The 22,348-nt window shown below is 38.2% G+C and overlaps 1 protein-coding gene across 2 annotated transcripts in view; it reads right to left on the reverse strand.

The window, feature by feature from the left end:
- Positions 1–9,300: 9,300 nt before the first annotated feature.
- Nsun3 (NOP2/Sun RNA methyltransferase 3) overlaps positions 9,301–22,348 on the reverse strand; it is a 56,915-nt gene continuing 43,867 nt past the window's right edge. For both annotated transcript variants that reach the window (XM_060370608.1, XM_021628180.2), the window contains one exon: positions 9,301–16,924. In XM_060370608.1, coding sequence (XP_060226591.1) covers positions 16,654–16,924 — 271 coding nt within the window. In that variant the 3' untranslated portion in view covers positions 9,301–16,653. The remainder of the gene's footprint in view (positions 16,925–22,348) is intronic.

Consider the following 22,348-nt stretch of genomic DNA (forward strand, 5'->3'; position numbering starts at 1 on the left):
CCTCTCTCATCTTCCTGAAAAAACAGTCCAGAAAACAGAAAGAGACGATCATAGCCCGAACTACAATCTCAAGGAACAAACAGTGAGGATTATAAATAACCAGATGGCTAGAGGCAGACGTAAGAACACTCCCAACAAAAATCAGGACATAATGACCTCACCAGCAACTCCACAAAACAATGGACACTTCAATTCACTAGATATACAAGAAAACGACCTCAAAACTATGTTTCTCCAGCTATTAGAGGCCCATAAAGATGAAATGAACAAAGCCCTCAGAGAAATAGCTAAAGAAATCGAGACTAACCAAGAGGAAACAAATCGTGCTCTCAGAGAAATGACCATGAAAATTAAGGCAAACAAAGAAGAAATGCACAAAGCTCTCAAAGAAATGTCCACACAAATCAAGGCAAATAAAGAAGAAATAAACAAAGCTCTCATAGAAATACAGGCAATTATAGCCAAATAAGTAGAGGCACAATTAATGATACATAGAGAGGAAACGGACAAAAAAATAATAGCCGTCATTGAAAAGCAGAACTCCACATTCAAACAGATGAAGGAAATGGTGCAAGACATGAAAACAGTATTAGAATCAATAAAGAAAACACAAATAGAGAAAAACCAGGAGCTGGAGAACATAGAGAAAAGATCAGGAACTACAAAGGTAAGCATCACCAACAGAATACAAGAGATGGAAGAAAGAATCTCAGGAGCTAAAGATACACTTGCGGAAATTGACATGTCTCTCAAAGAAAAAATAAGAGAGATAGGCCTGAAGTTCTCTTTTTTTGTTGGGTCTTTGTGTGGTTTAGGTATTAAGGTAACTGTGGCTTCATAGAATGAGTTTGGTAGTGTTCCTTCTGTTTCTATTTTATGGAATAGCTTGAGGAGAACTGGAGTTAGCACTTCTTTGAAGGTCTTGTAGAATTCTGCGCTGAAGCCATCTGGTCCAGGGCTTTTTTTGGAGGGGAGACTGTTAATGACTGCTTCGATTTCCTTGGGAGATATAGGGCTATTCAGTCTTTCTACCTGATCTTGACTTAGTTTTGGTAGATGGAATCTTTCAAGAAAATTATCCATTTCATTTAGATTTTCAAATTTTGTGGCATATAGGCTTTTGTAGTATGACCTAATAATTGTTCGGATTTCCTCAGTGTCTGTGGTTAATGACTGGCTCTTTGGTCTCCCCACCCCCGAAGGGAGGAGCAGTCCTGTTAGGCCACAGAGGAGGGCTTTGCAGCCAGTCCTGAAGATACCTGATAAAACAGGATCAGATGAATGGGGAGGAGGTCCCCCCATCAGTGGACTTGGAAAGGGGCACGGTGGAGATGAGGGAGGGAGGGAGGGACTGGGAGGGAATGAGGGATCGGGACACGGCTGGGATACAGAGTTAATAAAATGTAACTGATAAAAAAAATAAGAATACAATCAAAATAAAATAAAATAAAATAAAATAAAAAGAAAAAAGAAAATCAGAAAAGTTCCAAACACAAAACATCCAAGAAATCAAGGACACCATGAAAAGACAAAACCTAAGAATAATAGGAGTAGAAGAAAAAGAAGACATCAGGCTCAAAGGTCCGGAAAATATTTTCAAGAAAATTATAGAAGAAAACTTTCCCAACTTAAAGAAGGAGATGGCCATAAACATACAACAGGCCTACAGAACACCAAGTAGACTAGACCAGAAAAGAAATTCTTCACGTCACATCATAGTCAAAACACTGAACCTACAGAACAAATAAAAAATTCTAAAAGCAGCAAGGGAAAAAGGCCAAGTAACATATGAAGGTAGACCTATCAGAATCACACCAGATTTCTCAACAGAAACTATGAAAGCCAGAAGGGCCTGGACAGAAATCATACAGTCCTTAAGGGACCACAGATTCCAACCCAGACTACTATACCCAGCAAAACTTTCAATCAACATAGACGGAGAATTCAAAATATTCCAAGACAAAACCAAATTTAAACAATATCTACATAGTAACCCAGCTCTACAGAAGTTACTAGAATAACTCCAAACCAAAGAAAACAACTACATCTAAGGAAACAGAGGAAATAAATAACTACACAACAAAAAAATCAAAAGAATACAAGCAATGAAACTCAGTGACACCACCAACCCCACATCTAAAGTAACAATTGTTGGTCACTAGTTTCTATCAACATCAACGGACTCAACTCTCCAGTAAAAAGACACAGACTAACAGAATGGTTGTGCAAACAGGATCCAACACTCTGTTGCATCCAAGAAACACACCTATGCAACAAAGATAAACACTACCTCAGAGTAAAACACTACCTCAGGGCTGGAAAAATTTTTTTCAAGCAAATGGTTCCAGAAAACAAGCTGGAGTAGCCATCCTAATGTCTAATAAAATAGACTTTCAATCCAAGTTAATAAAAAAAGATAAGGAGGACCACTATATTCTCATCAAAGGAAAAATCCACCAAGAGGACATCACAATTTTGAATATCTATGCCCCAAATACAAGAGCACCTACATTTGTAAATGAAACAATATTAAAGCTTAAATCACACATTGATCCTAATACCCTAATAGTGGGACACTTCAACACTCCACTCTCACCATGGGACAGATCAACTAGACAGAAAACAAATAGGGAAATAAAAACACTTACAGAGACCCTAAATCAAATGGACCTAATAGACGCCTACAGATCTTTTCATCCAAACTCAAAAGAGTATACCTTCTTTTCAGCACCGCATGGAACCTTCTCCAAAATAGACCATATAGTTGGTCATAAAGCAAGCCTCAACAGATACAAAAAGATTGAAATAATCCCTTGTATTCTATCTGACCACCATGGACTAAAGCTGGACCTCAACAACAACAGAAATAACAAAAAGCTGACAGTGTCGCACATGGAAACTGAACAACTTGTTACTCAATGACAGCTGGGTTAAGGAAGAAATAAAGAAAGAAATTAAAGACTTCCTAGAATTCAATGAAAATGAAGACACAACATACCCAAATTTATGGGACACATTGAAAGCAGTGCTCAGGGGAAAATTTATAGCACTAAGTGCCTGCAAGAAGAAATTCGTAACATCACATACAAACAACTTAATGGCCCAACTGAAAACCCTAGAAAAAAAAAGAAGCAGATACACCCAAGAGGAGCAGACAGCTGGAAATAATCAAACTAAGGGCTGAAATCAATCAATTAGAAACAAATAAAACTATTCAAAGAATCAATGAAACAAAAAGCTGGTTCTTTGAGAAAATCAACAAGATAGATAAACCCTTAGCCAAGCTAACTAAAAGGCAGCGAGACACCATCCAAATCAACAAAATCAGAGATGAAAATGGTGACATAACTACAGACACTGAGGAAATTCAATCATTAGGTCATACTACAAAAGCCTATATGCCACAAAATTTGAAAACCTAAATGAAATGGACAATTTTCTTGATAGATTCCATCTTCCAACATTAAGTCAAGATCAGGTTGAAAGACTGAATAGCCCTATATCCCCCAAGGAAATCGAAGCAGTCATTAACAGTCTCCCCTCCAAAAAAGCCCTGGGCCAGATGGTTTCAGTGCGGAATCCTACCAGACCTTCAAAGAAGTGCTAAAACCAATTCTCCTCAAACTATTCCACAAAATAGAAACAGAAGGTACATTACCAAACTCATTCTATGAAGTGACAGTCACCCTGATACCTAAACCACACAAAGGCCCAACAAAAAAAGAGAACTTCAGACTTATGTCTCTTATGAACATTGACGCAAAAATACTCAGTAAAATACTTGCAAACCGAATCCAAGAACACATCAAAGATATCATCCACCATGACCAAGTAGGCTTCCTCCCAGGCATGCAAGGTTGGTTCAACATACAGAAATCCATCAATGTAATCCACCACATAAACAAACTGAAGGAGAAAAACCACATGATCATCTCCTTAGATGCTGAAAAAGCATTTGACAAAGTCCAACACCCACTCTGCCCACTCTCTCCATATCTCTTCAACATAGCACTTGAAGTCCTAGCCAGAGCAATAAGACAACTAAATGAGATCAAGGGGATACAAATCGGAAAGGAAGAGGTCAAAGTGTCACTATTTGCAGATGATATGATAGCATATATGAGCGACCCCAAAAATTCAATCAGAGAACTCCTCCAGCTGATAAACACCTTCAGTAAAGTAGCAGGATACAAAAGCAACTAAAAAAAATCAGAAGCCCTCCTGTATACCAAAGACAAAAGGGCCGAGAAAGAAATTAGGGAAACAACACCCTTCACAATAGCCACTAATAACATAAAGTACCTTGGGGTGACACTAACCAAGCAAGTGAAAGACCTGTTTGAGAAAAACTTCAAGTCTAAAAACTTCAAGAGGACTAATATCCAGTATATACAAAGAACTAAAGAAGCTGAAAAGCAGCAAACCAAGTAATCCAATTAAAAAATGGGGAACAGAGCTAAACAGAGAATTCTCGACAAAGGAATATCGAATGGCAGAGAAACACTTAAAGAAATGCTCAACCTCATTAGCCATCAGGGAAATGAAAATCAAAACAACCCTGAGATATCACCTTACACCCATCAGAATGGCCAAGATGAAAAACTCAAGTGACAACACATGCTGGAGAGGTTGTGGAGAAAGGGGAACCCTCCTCCACTGCTGGTGGGAATTGTAAACTGGTACGACCACTCTGGAAATCTATCTGGCGCTTTCTAAGACAATTAGGAATAGTGCTTCCTCAAGACCCAGCTATACCACTGCTAGGTATATACCCAAAGTTTGCTCAAGTACACAAAAGTGATACTTGCTCAACCATGTTTATAGCAGCTTTATTTGTAATAGCCAGAACCTGGAAACAACCCAGATGTCCATCAACGGAGGAATGGGTACAGAAATTGTGGTATTTTTACACAATGGAATACTACTCAGCAATCAAAAAGGAGGAAATCATGAAATTTGCAGGCAAATGGTGGGATCTAGAAAAGATCATTTTGAGTGAAATATTCCAGAAGGAGAAAGACAAATACGGTATATACTCACTTATATAGACCTATAAGATATGACAAACATAATGAAATCTATACACCTAAAAAAGATAATCAGGAGAGTGGACATGGGGTAAGATGATCAATCCTCATTTAGAAAGACAGATGGGATGTGCATTGAACGTATGACAGGAGTCTACTGAGCACATCTGAAAGACTCTAACTAGCAGTGTTGTCAAAGCAAAGACTCATGACCAAACCTTCGGCAGAGTACAGGGAATCACAAGAAAGAAGGAGAGTTAGTCTGATGGGGAAAAGGTAGGAGCTCCACAAGGACCAAATGTATCTGGGCACAGGGTCTTTTCTGAGACTGACATTCAACCAAGGACCATGTATGGATATAACCTAGAACCTCCAATCAGATGTAGCCTGTGGTAGCTCAGTAACCAATTGGTTTCTCAAAGTGAGGGGAACAAGGACTAGTTCTAACAGGAACTCAATGACTGCTCCACCCCCCAAGGGAGGAGCAGTCCTGTTAGGCCACAGAGGAGGGCTTTGCAGCCAGTCCTGAAGATACCTGATAAAACAGGATCAGATGAATGGGGAGGAGGTCCCCCCTATCAGTGGACTTGGAAAGGGGCACGGTGGAGATGAGGGAGGGAGGGAGGGATTGGGAGGGAATGAGAGAGCGGGACACGGCTGGGATACAGAGTTAATAAAATGTAACTCATAAGAAAAAAATAAAATTAAAAAAATAAAACAAAACATGCAGCAATAAAAAAAAAAAAAGAATTAGGCATTCATCTTCCCTATCTCACTTTAGCTAGGATCTTGTCAAAAGCACCCATCAAGGATGATAGCAGGTTGAAGTTCTTAGATAGTGCTTGAATATACTCTGGGTTGATTACAAGGAACCCCTCACACTTTGCATTTCAGAAAGATAACTGGGAAACACAGTCCTTTTTGAAAGAAGAGAGAAATTTATCTGGGCTGAGGTTTCTGAGAAGAGGGACTGTGTACAGGGAAGTGTCCAGGAAGGACAAAAGCATTGCTTAAGAATGGGTTCTGTTTGATATATGAGTTTTGTTTGATCTCTTCACATGCACAGGTCCCGTTCTTGTATCCACACACTACATGTAGGCTGGCCATGAGGTCAGATGACCCTGGTCCCATAGTAGTCCGGGTCTGAGTATTAATAGCCTGCCGTCTTATTCTCAACAAAAAAATGTGGTATTGGGTGATAAATTACATGAACACTCTTTCCACATTGAGGGTAAAAGCTTGTCCTGGCCTTAAAAAAGAAAAAAAAAAATTACAGGGAAGGGCTATCTACCAAAGATCTCATGCCTTTGTCCTTTTTAAATTACTTCCTAGTGCTTTGGTTTCTGCTGAACCTTCCCAGCCCCCTACCAACTGAGAGCCACTTATTAGAAGAAACACTGTGTTTATTATTCAAGAGTGTTTGGAAAGACTAGTGCAGTGTTTATGAGATGGACTTCAAGGACTTGGAAGGTCCCCAAAGATTCTCAGCTAACCAAGCTTCCAATGCACACTTAAGTATAGCACAGTTTATCTTTGTACTTATTTTACATATTAAAATATAGAATGCTGCTGTAATCTGGATCTTTTGAATGACCACTAGAGACTCAAGTGTTTCTGTTATCCTTGAGAACAACTGAGCCATACGTTTAAAGTTTGTGAGAGAACCTGAAAACAAAAAATAAACCCAGAATTAATAGAAACTTGGAAACAAAATGATGTAATAGATACCTGAAAAAAAAAAAAAAAAAAAAAAAAAAAAAAAAAAAAAAAAGGATTCCCAGAATCGTGGATCAATGGAACAGAACAGAAGACCCAGAAATAAACCCACACACTTATGGACACCTGATCTTTGACAAAGATGCCAAAATCATACAATGGAAAAAAGATAGTATCTTCAATAAATGGTGCTGGTCTAACTGGATGTCTACATGTAGAAAAACGCAAATAGATCCATACTTATTACCCTGCACAAAACTAAAGTCCAAGTGGATCAAAGACCTTAACATAAAACCAGACACATTAAAACAGTTAGAAGAAAAAGTGGGGAAGACCCTAGAACTCATTGGTACAGGAGACAACTTCCTGAACAGAACACCAACAGCACAGGCTCTAAGAGCAACACTCAATAAATGGGACCTCATGAAACTGAAAAGCTGGAAAGCAAAGGACACCAGCATCAAAATAAAATGAATGCCTACAGATTGGGAAAGAATCTTCACCGACCCTTTATCTGACAAAGGGCTAATACCCAGTATACATAAAGAACTAAAGAAGTTGAAAAGCAGCAAATCAAGTAATCCAATTACAAAATGGGGAATAGAGCTAAACAGAGAATTCTCGACAAAGGAATATCGAATGGCAGAGAAACACTTAAAGAAATGCTCAACCTCATTAGCCATTAGGGAAATGCAAATCAAAACGAATCTGAGATTTCACCTTATACCCATCAGAATGGCCAAGATCAAACACTCAAGTGACAAAGCATGCTGGAGAGGTTGTGGAGAAAGGGGAATCCTCTTTCACTACTGGTGGGAATGCAAACTTGTACAACCACTCTGGAAATCTATCTGGTACTTTCTCAGACAACTAGGAATAGCACTTCCTCAAGATCCAGCTATACCACTCCTAGGCCTATATCCAAAAGAGGTTCAAGTACACAATAAGGACATTTGCTCAACCATGTTTGTAGCAGCTTTATTTGTAATAGCCAGAAGCTGGAAACAACCCAGATGCCCCTCAACTGAAGAATGAATACAGAAATTGTGATACATCTACAAAATGGAGTATTACTCTGCAATGAAAAATAAGGAAATCATGAAATTTGCAGGTAAATGGTGGGAACTGGAAAGGATCATCCTGAGTGAGCTGTCCCAGAAGTAGAAAGACATACACGGTATATACTCACTCTTATAGACATATAATATAGGATAAACCTACTACAATCTGTACACCTAAAGAAACTAATCAAGAGGGAGGACCCTGGATAAAATGCTCAATCCCCACTGCGAAAGGCAAAGAGGATTGACATTAGAAGAAGAAGAAAAAAAAAAAAAAAAAACAGGAAGCAAGTTAGGAGCCTCCCACAGAAGGCCTCTGAAAGGCTCTGCTCTGCAGGCTATCAAAGCAAATGTTGAGACTTATGGCCAAACTTTGGGCAGAATGCAGGGAATCTTATGAAAGAAGTGGTAAAAAATAAGATCTGGAGAGGACAGGAACTCCAAAAGGAGAGCAACAGAACCAAAAAATTTGAACACAGAGGTCTTTCCTGAGACTCATACTCCAACCAAGTAGCATGCATGGAGATAACGTAGAACCCCTGCACAGATGTAGCCCATGGAAATTCAGTGTCCATGGGGGTTCCATAGTAATGGGAAGAGGGACTGCCTCTGACATAAACTGATTGGCCTGCTGTTTGATCACGTCCCTCTGAGGGGGAAGCAGCCTTACCAGACCACAGAGGATGACAATGCAGTCACTCCTGATGAGACCTAACAGACTAGGACCAGAAGGAAGAAAAAGAAACCCTCCTTTACCAGTGGACTTGAGGAAGGGAGAGATTGGGAGGGGAGGAGGGAGGGAACTAGAGGGGGGATACAAAGTAAATAAAGTGTAATTAAAGATAAAATAAAAATTAAAAAAATGGGTTTCCTATGGTTCACACATAAACCACGCACGCGCGCACACACACACAGGCACTCACACATACACACAATCATACACACTCAAAACAAACAAGCAACAAAACCACTAATGAAATAACTGAGAAATCATGGGATGAATAGATGGTGCATTTGATGTGCAAAGATCTGTTCACTGCTCATTTGAAAACACGCTTAGCACCAGTTCCACTCCTAATGAAGAAGACATTTGTAATTGATACTTGTTGGGAGAAGCAGGAGAAAGAAAATTAGTTTTCTCCAATGGAAGGACACATTAGGTATATCAAATGCACTCCAGAGCAGACAGCTTGTTCATGAGTAACTGGCCAATGCAAAATGGACTCCATGGTTTCATTGCTGCAGCACACACAAGTGTGTGTGAGAAAAACATAAAGTTGGGTGAGTAGAGAGGAAGGAGATCTAGGAGGATCTGAGGGAGGGGAAAGAATATAATATAATTATACTGTATAAAAATTTTCAAAAGTCAATTAAAAAAACATTCTCAGAGTTCACATGGCCGTATCTGTTCAACAGAATAGCACAGATTGACATTATCCATTTCTATTTTATTTTTTTAAGCTTTAAAATTTTCCATAGACCTTTGTGGACTTGAGGGTCATACAAAATGACAATGTACATGGCATTTTTTTTTTACACAGCTTTCTGTTTATTGTAAAAGAAATGATGTAAGAAAATATGGGAGAAGGGCTGCAGAATGTTTTGCTTTTAAAAATTGATCAATTTATATTACCAAGGATTTAGATACAAAATAGAGAACATCTTCATGCTTGAAAACAAAGTCTGGTTTGCTGCTACTGGGAGACAGACAAAAAAATAAAACAAACAAACAAACAAACAAAAAAAAAAACATGCTTTCTGTCTTAATGAAGTAATAGAATGTCCTTTTAGCCAGAGGAAAATATTTGCCAAGTAGGTAACCTCACACAGATGGCTGTCTTCTCATTGGTCCTAGAATTGACTCATGTGCCCACACTGCCTGCTCAGACTGCAAGTAGACTCCACCTGAAGTTCTTTTGATTCTGCCACTGCTGTCCTACCTTCCAGCTCTCTTGACTTCTGAATGCAGTACTAGCTGTCTGCCTCATCCAGAGGTAAAGTTCAGAGAACATTCCCAAGGAGAAGACATCAGACTAAATAAATTAGCAAATATGAATACCTCGAGAAGGGCCTAGAACATAGGAAAACCTCAGAATATATTCACTTTTCTTTCAGTTAATCTGTTTAAACTTAAAGATTAGACAACTGAAGCTCAGTAGGTTTGGAGACAACTTAATGCTGCCAATCAATTTAAAGGTCAGTGAAGTTCATGATCATAGTAATTTTCATTAAAAAAAAACAGTTCAAATTTAACATTTGTTTACAAAAAAATAAGACTTTTCTATAGCTTCTTCAGTGTTACCTTACAATCAATTTCTGACTGTTTTTGATGTGCCTGGGAATGGTTACTTTTCGTATTTCAGCCTAATCTGCTTTTCTACCCTTAGATATTCCTCATAGGTTTGAAATAACATCCATAAGACAATTATTGATTTATTTAATGGCATCCCAACTCGATTATTTGAACGTGTTTCATTTTGAAAAACTTCCACACTGTATAGATGCCTAAGCTTGCCCTTAATAGCATGGATTCTCTATTGAATTTGCATCTTTCAGACCAGTGAAAACCATTTTCAAAGTAGTCTATTCTTTTAATTCACTATGGAAAAAGTTTTTAGAGTTCAGGAATAGCCGCACACTGACCACTTGACCTCCAGACTCAGAGTCATGGAAGTTTATTTAATGCTGAACAAAGACTGACTGGTCAGGGATACAATTTGGGCTGAGGAGCAGACTGTGACACTGGTCTGTTTATAAAATATGCCTTTTATAAAAGAAAAAAAAATACCGTAACCAGGTAACAACCAGGTAACCAGGTGGCAAGCAAGAAGACGGCAGCATTACATCATTTTGACTAGCTAAACACAAAAAGAATCAATTTTGTTCCAAGTACATTGTATCTAGGTAGCCAGACAAAGCATTTTAAGCTGATTGGCTAGGATATAGGCTTGGGGACTTCCCATTTCCCACCATTCTGGGAGAAAGGAACATAGCAGTGTATTGTGTTTTTGTTTAAGTAGAATATATATCATTAATTCAAGCATTCTATATGTATTGAATGTAAGTAAAAGTCTATTCAAATTCTCAGGCAGGTAGAGCCTGAGAACCTGACTTAATTTCACCTTAGGATCAAAATGGAGACTTAAAAATAAAATGGTTTCTGTTATGCTTAAGATGAAAGCAGGTGAACTAAAGTAGGTCTCAACAGAGGGGCTGTAGGTTATAAACAAACTAAGTATATATATCATTGGCACACAGGAACATTATGATAAGAAAACAAAAGTATTGAAAAATATCTAGATCCTACAGCCAGACATTATGCTGAATCTAAATTGGAGATCTCCATCAAATCCCTCCCCTCAGAGCTAATGGGATCCCAAGGAAGAGGAGAAGGAAAAATAGGACAATGAGGGGTTAAAAATGCAGAAAGGGCCACTGGACAGTATGGTTTAAATAATGCCAAGGTCTAGGGATTCTCAGACATATGATGCATTGAACATAATGGAGACAGAGGCCATGGGGGAGATTAAATCAAGGAATCAGGAAAATATAATATTAAAAAGGCTGTCCAGAGAGATGTTGAAACCAGGAATACAGCGGCCCAGACAGAGAGTACACAGAGCGCCATTCTGGTGATGTATCAGCCCTGTTTTATTGTAGCGTCCCTGGCGGATGAAAGCTTCTTCATCACCTTAAGATAAGTTCTGCCCCAGGCTGATTGTCAGATAGATACTCAACCTGTTACAGCAATCACCTTTTTACAAATTATATCAAATTGCTTCTGTCAACTTAATACATGAATGGAGAAGGAAGCTACCAAGTTAACTGTATATGTAACTGTAAATGTTTACTTGAGCTACGTAGTTCAAAAGAGCACATGATGTCTGGAGAGACAGTTCTGTGGTGAAGAGTACTTAATTGCTCTTCCACAGAATCCAGGTTTTGTTCCTAGCATCCACACCCACAGCTGACAGCCAACTGTAACTCTTATTCCAGGGGATCCCATGACTCTAGCGTCCATGGACACCTGTACTTAAACACATATACCCATATTCTCTCCCTCACAATCATACATATACATAATTAACACAAATACATCTTAAAAAACAACACTCACATAGGCTAGCTACAGCCTCATGTGAAGGACTTAAGTGGTATCTGTATTGGAATCTAAGATAAACCCATATATAGAGACGCTTTTGCAACAATGTCTATGCTGCTTAGCTTGGTCTTTTTTCCTCTAAGCTCAAATGATGTGCCTGTGTTGGTCTCTTGTATGTCGGGGACTACAATTACAGTTTATTGTAACTCACTGACAGAGAAACCATTTATTGAAGAACACAGGTGGTTACATTTGTGTCTGCTTCCTGTATTTGCTATACACAGGGAGTACAATCTAGGGTCTGCAATTAAGCTTGGTTTTGTTTTGTTTTAATAATCAACTTAAGAGGAGTATCTACCATGTGCCACATGAAACAGCTAATTATACCATACAATTGTGACTAAAAATGCGAAACAGAGTATGTTCTAGTGGTTTAAGATAGTTGTCATCACCATATCCCTCTCCTCTTTTTGTGAGAGTCAGTAGTGGTAAATTCTGCAATCCTTGCCTATCAGCATCATTTCATGAGAATGCCCACAGTCTCTAGCCTCCTCATTTCTCTAGCCCTTAAGTACTTTTTTGGAAAGGTGGTTAATACCTTGTTTGGATAAGTAAGTGAAGATATTTAGACAAAAGCAATTACAAGCTAATACAAGCTGATTCCCCTCTTTTTCCCCCTCCCACCATCACTAATTCCTCTGGCTTTTGCCTATTCTTACTATTATCTGCAATTATATTCCCTTCTGTTTTAAAAAACTAGATTGAAGTGCTATGGTCCTGTTTCTTAGGTTTTAGCGAAACACACTTTTGGCTTTTGTTTATCGTGTTGGTGCTGTAGTCACTCACATGTAAACAGCCTCTTCTGTAGAAATACACGGTGGAAAATTCCTTTTGACAAACCATGGCAAGCTTAATTGAGTCATGACGTATTCCATTAAATGGCTTCCAATGAGGCAAACAGTCCTTCCCCTGAGGTAGACAATACTGTCCTAGGGTTTCATCATGACTGTGTGGTCTTACTTGTCTAAGGAGATGGATTTCTTCAGTTATAAAGAGTTACGGAGAAGTATGGAGTTAGTATTAGTTATCGAATTAAATTTTAAAGAGGTACACGTTCTATTAAGCTTTGATTTTCCTTGGATTTAATGAAACCCACTTTAAATTAAAAAAAAAAGTTAGCACTGGATTTATAGGTCCATTTTTACATGTTATGTTTTACTTGTTTGCTTAATGAGTTCCTTATGAGACTCCCAAATCAAGTCTAAGTTTATATTGTATTATAAAATGTCACTTGTCATGTTAGCAGAAACTATTCTGTCAAGACAGTATTTCTGATTCTTTCCCACAGATTTTGCAGCCTGAAGCCATTTCAAATTCTGACATTCCACTTAATGTTTTCAGAACAGACAGTGTTAGGGCTCTCAGCACTACTAGACTATCAGCATACAGTATTTAACTTGTGAGCCTCCATTTGAGTCTTTGGTAGGTGCCCCTGGATAGGGTGATATTATAAATACCACTGTCAGCCTGTAGAGGAACATCAGGAATGGGCCTCATCCTTGCTTCCAACCCCAGTGCAGCAATAAGCCAGGAAAGGGAGACTGTAAACCATTGATTTGAACCACATAAACGAGCTGAAAATAAATTGTGCTATCTGCTCTATTTGTCCCTAAAGCCGAATTTACCTAACACATGATACAAGTAGTCCCATTCAATTGCATCAAAGGATTTCTTGGCATGTAATACAATTGTCACTATTTGTTCCGATTTTCTCTTGTATTTAGATGACTTCCATTAGCCTATGCAGATGACCTCATGCTCTCACCAGGAATACAGGCTTCTTGAATAAAGGGCTATTAGGCCTTGATTATTTATTCATGTACCGTATATTCAGGTAGCCGTTATTTTATATCTACCTACGTTATATGAAAGCATATTTTTCACAGTACCACTAAGGGAATAATATGTAATTTAAGTATAAGGCTAAATGGATATATGTAATAGGATAAAGAACAGTAGGCCACCTTGACGCCAAATCACAAATGGTATCTTATACTTTAAAAATTTAGTACAAACCATTTAAATGCATTACATTTGTTCTTAGTCTATTTGTGAAACTAGTGGCTGTTCAGTGTGCTGATGGCAGGGAGAAGGTAATATGTTGGTAGGTAACCTAAATTTTTATGAAGCTGTTTTGAAAGTGACTGCATCCCACAGAAAGCAGCATCAATTATTTTTCAGGTTTCAGTTGACATTGCAAGGCTGCCCAAATTTCTGTCCTTCAGCTCACCACCTGTGTGGAGAGGGAGGCACAACATACCTGAGAGAGATACCTTAGTATTACAATCACAAGACACACTTTCTCAGAAAAGGACTGAAATATTTCTTTTTTAAAATTTATTTGTTTACTTATTACAATTTATTTACTTTGTATCCAGGCTGTAGCCTTCCCCCCTTCCCCCATCATCTCCCAGTCCCACCCATCCACTCTCTTCTCCCCCTATGTCCCTCCAATAGTCCAACTGATAGGGGAGGACCTCCTCCTCCTATCTGACCATAGCCTATCAGGTTTCATCAGGACTGTCTGTATCCCCTTTCTCTGTGGCCTAGTTAGGCCACCTTCCAAGGGGGAGGTGATCAAAGAGTTGGCCACTGAGTCCATGTCATGAGACAGCCCCTGCTCCACTTACTAGAGAACCCATATGGAGACTGAACTGCCCACATGCTATATCTGAGCAGGGGGTCTAGGTCCTCTCCATGCTAAGTCCTTGGTTGATTCTTCAGTCTCTGCAGGACTTCCTGAGCTCAGAATTTTTTGGCTTTGTTGGTCTCCTTGTGGAGCTCCTGCCCCTCCATGTCTTTCTATATCCCCTTTTTCCCATAAGATTTCCTGTAATCTGCCCAATGGCTTTTCTTTCCCAAGTACTGGTGAAGCCTCTGATGCTCTGAGAATAGGGAATTGTGCATAAGTGGGAAACTGAATAGTGGATAACAGGCAGCCCAGCCGCTAATCTTGAAGCTCTTACAATCCATTTTGGGTGAGACAGTACAGTGAAAGGAGGAGGGCCTGGCCCTCCCAGTATGTAATGAATAGATTAATGAACAGAACAAACAATGCTATTCTTGATCAGTGGAATTTTATGCTCCCATAGTTGATTTTTTAAGTTAATTTTGGGCTAATGGCTGAGCAGGTAACAGCACTTGTTGCTTTTGCAGAAGACTAGGGTTCAATCCCCACATGGTTCAGTACCCACATGGTGGTTCACAACCATCTACATCTCTAGTTCTAGGAGATCTGAAGCCCTTTTCTGACTTCCTCAGGCAATAGGTATGCACTTGATACACTGACATACATGTAGGCAAGACATTCATGCACATAAAATAGGATAAAAATAATTTGTTTAAATGTAAAAAGCTAATTTCTATGCTTTGTAAATTTCTCTCTCACTCTGGCTTTCCCTCCTTCCCTTTGTCCTCCTCCCTAGTTCTTTCTTAAAGAGGGTGTTACTAGGCAGCCCAGGCTGGGCCTGAATTTATAATCCTTCTGCCTCAGCCTCCCAAATGCTGGGATTATAGGCATGAGCTGCCATGTATACCAGTATGTTTTTTTTTTTGTTTTTTTTTTTTTTCTTAAAACAGTTGGAAATATATGTTTGGATGTAAGTGTATCAATTTCTAAATTAAAAAAATCATGATTGAAAATTGACTCTAAAATCTTAAGCATATAAGCACACACAAAACTCATGAGATATGACTAAATAGAGGGAGCCATTCAATGAATGGTTTGGGGTCTTGGTAACGGGCAATTGACTCTCATTAGGCAACTTCCTCTTCTACATTAATATGTGACATCACACTCTCATATAACATTTTATAACCAAGTGAAATAAAAAGCCCCTCCAGATTGCAACTGTAAGATAATCAGATTCTGTAGTACTCATTATGACTGCAATTATGTAAGAAAACACTCCAAATATAGTTCAGTTATTGCCGTTATTAATCATTCTGGGTTTGCTTCAAGTGCTTGCTTTATAGCCTGCTGGATAGATTCCATTATTCTACAAGCTGAATGTCGAAAGTCAAACCCGTGCATATGAATCTGCTATTCTAAAGGCCTTTCAACATAATTTACCCTTTCAATTTGTATTTGTGAATAAAAGAAAATGGGGAGAAATAAAGCTGGTGTCAATAGAGTCACTGACCTTTGCAGTAAACAGAAGACAGTCCTTAACACAAAGCAACTTTGCAAATAAGAAACTTATTTTGCTAGAACTAGAAAGTTGTGCTGCTTAAGAAGTTAGCCTTGGTGTACCAATTGTTCTCACAAAAAGTATCTACACATTTGATGAGGAAATGGTTAAGAGGATTGGCAAATACACAATTTTAAAGGATAAAACACCCATGTTTTAGAATACAGTCCTAAACATTTTATGCTCAGATCCATGTATTCTAGTTAACTATCAAATCCCAATTAAAAGACAAAAAATTATTATAGACAAACAATACCATATGTCCCACTTTAAATCATCACTATAGATAAGTTTGAGGGAACAAAATTATACCTGAAAATTTCTTAAGCCTAAGCTTTGAGGCTGAAGTACTAACTAAAGAGGATTTCAAATTTCCAAATGGTCCTAGGGAAAGTGACTGTAAGTATTTACATACTAACATGTGGTAAGCTCAGAAAATATACATATAATAGCATATCAACATGGCTTACAAAATTCATGGTGCCATTTTCCTATGCTCATGATTTTTTTTTTTTTTTCAGTTTGGCTATATACATTGGGCCCCAAGCTTTGCCCTTTTCAGGAATCACCAAAAGACTGCATTTCTGGTGACTGGGAGCAAATGTGAAGTCTTGGGAGCAAGTTCTTGCTATCCCGCTAATATCCACAGGCATGATGTTACTGTCAGAACTTAAGACTTCACTGATCACGTCTTGATTTTCAGCCTTGGAAAGTGTGCATGTCGAATACACAAGCAGCCCTCCAGGACGTAATGCTTTAATTGCAGACCTGTGTGTAATGGAAAAGTGAAGAGATGAGTTAGGTGCAAAAAGTAACATAGGGGATCCAAGTCAAGAAGATTACATACGAGCTTTACTCCGGCTCAGGATGCAGTAACTCTGGTGATTCTCTGATCCTACACATAGTTCGTTTGCATTTATCACTGATGGCTAGGAAATAGTAACCAGATAAATCAAGACGAAAAAGTCAGGAAAAGTGAGTTTGGTTAATGATTTGTTCTTTTTAGGGTAGGGAAAAGGAGAAAGAATTCGGATAATGTGTTTGTCTTGTAAGCCATGAAAATAAAACAGAAATCAAAGACAGTAACTGGAAACAGACATAATAAAGCACCGATCATAGTCTACATACTCTAGCTTGGGCTATCAGGTGAAAATCAGAAGGTATTACCTAAGAAAGAGGAATACGTAGTTTGTGGAGATATAAGCGAGTGTGGGCCATTCCTCAAACCAAAGACCTTTCACACTACTTTAAAGGGATCCTCTAGAGCAGTGGTTCTCAACATTCCTATTGGTGCAACCCTTTAATAGAGTTCCTCATATTGTGGTGACCCAATTACAACTTATTTTCATTGCTACTTCATAACTGTAATTCTGCTACTGCTATGAATAAAAATGTAAATATTTTTGGAGACAGAGGTTTGTCAAACGGTCATGACCCATAGGTTGAAAAACAACTGCTCTAGATTAAGAGCCAGCCTAACATAGTGTGATATCAGCAGGAAAAAGCTCCCACCTTTATAATAAACCTTCTGTCTGTTGTTGTGTTATTACAGACTAAAACAGTATGACCAAGGAGTCCCAAAAAATAAGTAATCAATACATAAGAAAAAGAACACAAACAGCAAAAATGTGGCCTAGGAATTAAGTGACAATGTAAGTCAGGAAACAAAATATGACACCATTAACACAAAAAGATCAGCAAAGATAGATCACTCATAAAATGGCAACATCCTAAGAAAACAACAAGACAACTCATAGAAATTTAATAAATGTTTATCAAAATAAGGAATAGTCTGTAAAGCACTGTAAAGTTAAAGGTCAACATATCCAATCCCCTTCAAAATAGAACAACGGATAGACTCAAAATGAGATCAATCAAACTTGTCCAAAATTCAATTAACAGAACTGGAAAAATAATGCAAAATTTTTTTTTTTGACAACGGGGGCTGAATTAATATAATAGAAGATAACTTTCCAGAAATGCGACAAGACATGACTCTTTAGTTGGAAGGAACTTATCAAGAGGCTACCACATTCATTATTATTCATGTAATACCTAAGATATACCAGGTATTGTCTAGGTATTGGACATGTATCACTGAATAAAGCAAAACAACATAAACACTAACAATTTAAGACACCTCCTACCTGGTGTGATGTCTTACACATCTAAATTTAGCACTGGAAAGTCTGAGGAAAGAGAATTGTTATGAGTTTGAGGCCAGCCTTGGCAACATAGTGAATACCAGTGCAGCCAGGCTTACACAGATAGGCTGACCTGTCTCAAAATTCCCCAAGGAAAAGCACACTATATGCAATACCAAGTGCTTAGCCCTGAAAACATACATACACAAGTAACACTGTATAGGCTGAGCAGGTTGTATTTTCAAATTTAGGGACATACAAATATGTAAGAACAACTAATAAAAAAGAGGCCATGTGTTTGAAAGAGGAAGACGGGCTATGTGAGAGGAAGAAAAGGGAAGGGGAGGGAAAATGATGTCATTATATTAGTCTCTTTTTTTCTTTATTCATTTTTAATATAATTTTTAATTTATTACAATTTATTCACTTTGTATCCCATCTGTAGCACCACCCTCATCCCTTCCCAATCCGCCCTCTCTCCCTCCCTCATCTCCTCCCGTGCCCCTTCCCCAACCACTGATAGTGGAGGACCTCCTCCCCTTCCTTTTAACCTTAGCCTATCAGGAGTAGGACTGTCTTTCATAGTCTTCCTCTATGGCCTGGTAAGGCTGCTTCCCACTCAGGGGGAGGTGATCAAAGAGCCAGCCACTGAGTTCACGTCAGAGACAGCCCCTGTTCCCCTTACTCTCAAAATAATTTAAAAAATTCTCCTCCATTCATGAAGAGGAGTGGAGGGAGGGGAAATTGCAGTTGGGATATAATGTATGGGATATAATGTATGAGAGTAGAACTTTGAAAAATTATCACAAATAATAAATCCAGAGACCTAACAACAACAACCCTTTATTTTCACAAATACCACATTCTCATAGTTATCTCAGGAAGACTAACTATGGAAACACAAATATGCCAGTATATGATATGAGTCTCTTAAACAATGCTGTGTAAACACACATTGTCTCTGCATGGAACTGAATTTGGAAATGGGCTCCTTTATGAGTTAATTGAACTGAAACCCAATCACTGGAGAGTGGACACTAATCAAATTTAGCTGATATTGTTATAGGAGGAAATTTAGATAGAGTTACAGAGAAAGGACTATGTAAGCAACAAAAGGGAGTTCCGCAGTCATGGAGTGAGGCCTCAGAAGAAACCAGTCCTATTAGTGTCTCTCTCAGACTTGCAGCCTGTCAGCTGTCAGAAATAAAGTACTTCGGAAGCTCCTTGGTGTGGTGCACTTTGCCATGGTGGTCAAGGCAAACTTCATACAAAGTATATGCACACATATAAACACAAATAATTAGATGAAAGCATCCATGTGAGTTTGCAAGAGCAAGAGCAGTGTGGGAAGTTTGGACCTTGTCAGGCTGCAAGGAGAAGGAGGTCTCCATGAAGAAAGATTGATAGGTGAGAAAAATAAAGATATGTCATGCACAGCTGGGACAGAGAAAGTTTGATGCTCTCATTCCAGGAAAATTCAGTAGTACTCCTATCATAAAATTGAACTAATAGAAAGATAAAATATAATTTTAACACATTACCCAAGTATACAATAAGCAATATTCATTCTGTTTATTGATCTTCAGTATTCAGAATCACTCCATAAATGAGTATTATTAATAGGTAGTAGATAAAACTTCAGAAGGAATAGTACCAAGGTTGGCAACTATGAAAATGAAAATACCATCAAAATGTACTGAGAAATATATAAGAGAGATCTATATTTGGCAGGGTCAGCACACAAATACACTTAATTTAGGAAGCAAGAAGAGGAGATGCCCTTGATTATTAGATAGATAGATAGATAGATAGATAGATAGATAGATAGATAGATATGGAGAGATACAGATAGAGAAATAGTAGATAGGCAGACAGAGACTAGCCAGTAGTAGACTAAGAAATGGAGATCTCAGAGCTGACTCTGAAAGAAGTGGGTAATTCAGTGTCCAGGTGTATTCCACTCATTATAAAATTAAGTCTGTGCAATCAGTAGTCACAGGATGGCTAAGAACATGGGATGCAGGGTCATAAGTGAGATAAATACCAGCAGCAGGTTATTAGCCAGTGCCCAAAAGCTATAGAAAGGAAAACATACTATTTAAAGACCTGGGGATGTTCTTTAGAGATTTGGCAGTGACCTGGAGAATAAAATAATAAGAGAAATATGTGATAGTCATTGCCTCTGATAACAGGAGGAATTGTGGCAACATTTAAGGAGGAGATAGCAACATTTAAGTAGACACTCAATTGCATTTCTAGATTTTTACCTATATGGTTAATTTCAATGATAATAAAATGATAGGAGAGATTTAACAATTGGATAAGTACCTACTTTTCCCACCATCATTAATTGTTTGTGTACAAATTTTCATCGTTAGGAGATAACTTAATCTCCAGACAGCCTATGCCCTGAAATCCCAGATAGCTAACATTTTCTAGTACCTAGAATTTATAGACTTCCCATGTATCCCTTTGCTGAATAAAATGTATCGTACACACATACTTGGGGAATTAAATGACAAAAGCAGTAGCAAGTGGCAAGAAGAATTTGATGGGAATCTCTAACGTTTTGCCTAAGGTTTTGAGATTAATCCAATATGTATTAAAAAGAAAGCCTTTGTGTTATTGCACACAACTTTTAGTTTAGAAATTAATGTGGCCAGCTAAGTTATGCCAACCTAAGTTTAGAAGATAAATTATGGATGTTGGAATAAAAACAATGGAGAAGAATCAGAAGAATATTGTACAAATTAATTTAAATTTGCATCAAACCAGGAAGGTATAATTTGCAAATGGTGAGGCTTCTGTGTCCTTTGGTGCAACATTAATGAGAGGAAAAAAAAACCCTCATCCTTACTTGATTAAGTACTAGCTTTGTTATCTGTGGAATTAAGACTAAAATAGTTCTTTTACTGGGAGTTTAAAGATATCTGCATTCAAAACTGCATATATATCTTTTGCACAGTGACAACCTAATAGATTTTTTAAAACTACACACCTACTGCCATAGTCAGTATAAAGTGATCTCAATTGTGAGTAGGTCTAATACACATTCTGGTAAAATGACAACACATTTAGTGGCTTAAAGTATAACAGCCATATCTCCATCAGGTCTCTGGACCCCATAGTTTATAATAGGCTTCATGAATCAAATCAGGGTGTTCCTAAGCTACATTACCCCTGCAAGCCCCAGGGGAGGAATCCTAGCTTGTATTTTGTTATGATTTTAGCATCCATGTACCTTGGCCGGGCAATGCTGTCATTCCAACCTGAGCTCTGTCTCCACAGCTACTAGTCTACCTCTGTGCTTCCTTCTCATCTTCAAGGACTTTTGTGATGACTCTGGTTCACAGAGATATGCAGCACAATCTCCTCCTCTCAGACCACAATTTGGTCAAATATTAAACACTTTCATCCTATTCATGTGATGAGACTCTAGTTGTCACTGTTCTTAGCACAGAGGTGTTATCTTATTGATAATTTTCATCTCTGGTGTCTATAGATAAGAAGCCTGACACTATATGTATACATACTGCAGAGAACAAGACAAACACATGGGTAAACCTTAGGGACTGAAAGCATGCATAAAGAGTAAGTAGACCCTCTGGGGCAGGCAACCCCTAAGTATGTTTTTTTTTTAATTTTTTATTAATTACACTTTATATCCCCCCAGTGGTTCTCTCCCTCCTCCCCTCCCAGTCCTTCCCTTCCTCCCCCTTCTACACATATGCCTCTCCCCAAGTCCACTGATAGGGGAGTTCTTCTTTTCCTTCCTTCTGACCTAAGTATGTTTTTAAGCAATGAAGTTTGGTAGACCTTAACAAACTCACTACAAAGCTAAAATTTGGGATAGAAAGGCATTTAAAGACCAGAGAGTTGAATAATACATTCTGGCAAATTAGTATGATGTTGGCCACATACAAAGACAAAGGAAGACCAGGCAAAAACAAATAAACAAATAAACAAAGAAGCTCCCCAAACAAAACAAAACAAAAAACAAATCCAGACACAAAGAGACAGACAGAAGATAACAGGCTTCTCCCTCCAG

Source organism: Meriones unguiculatus, chromosome 17 (assembly GCF_030254825.1).
Source record: "Meriones unguiculatus strain TT.TT164.6M chromosome 17, Bangor_MerUng_6.1, whole genome shotgun sequence".
NCBI lineage: Eukaryota > Metazoa > Chordata > Mammalia > Rodentia > Muridae > Meriones > Meriones unguiculatus.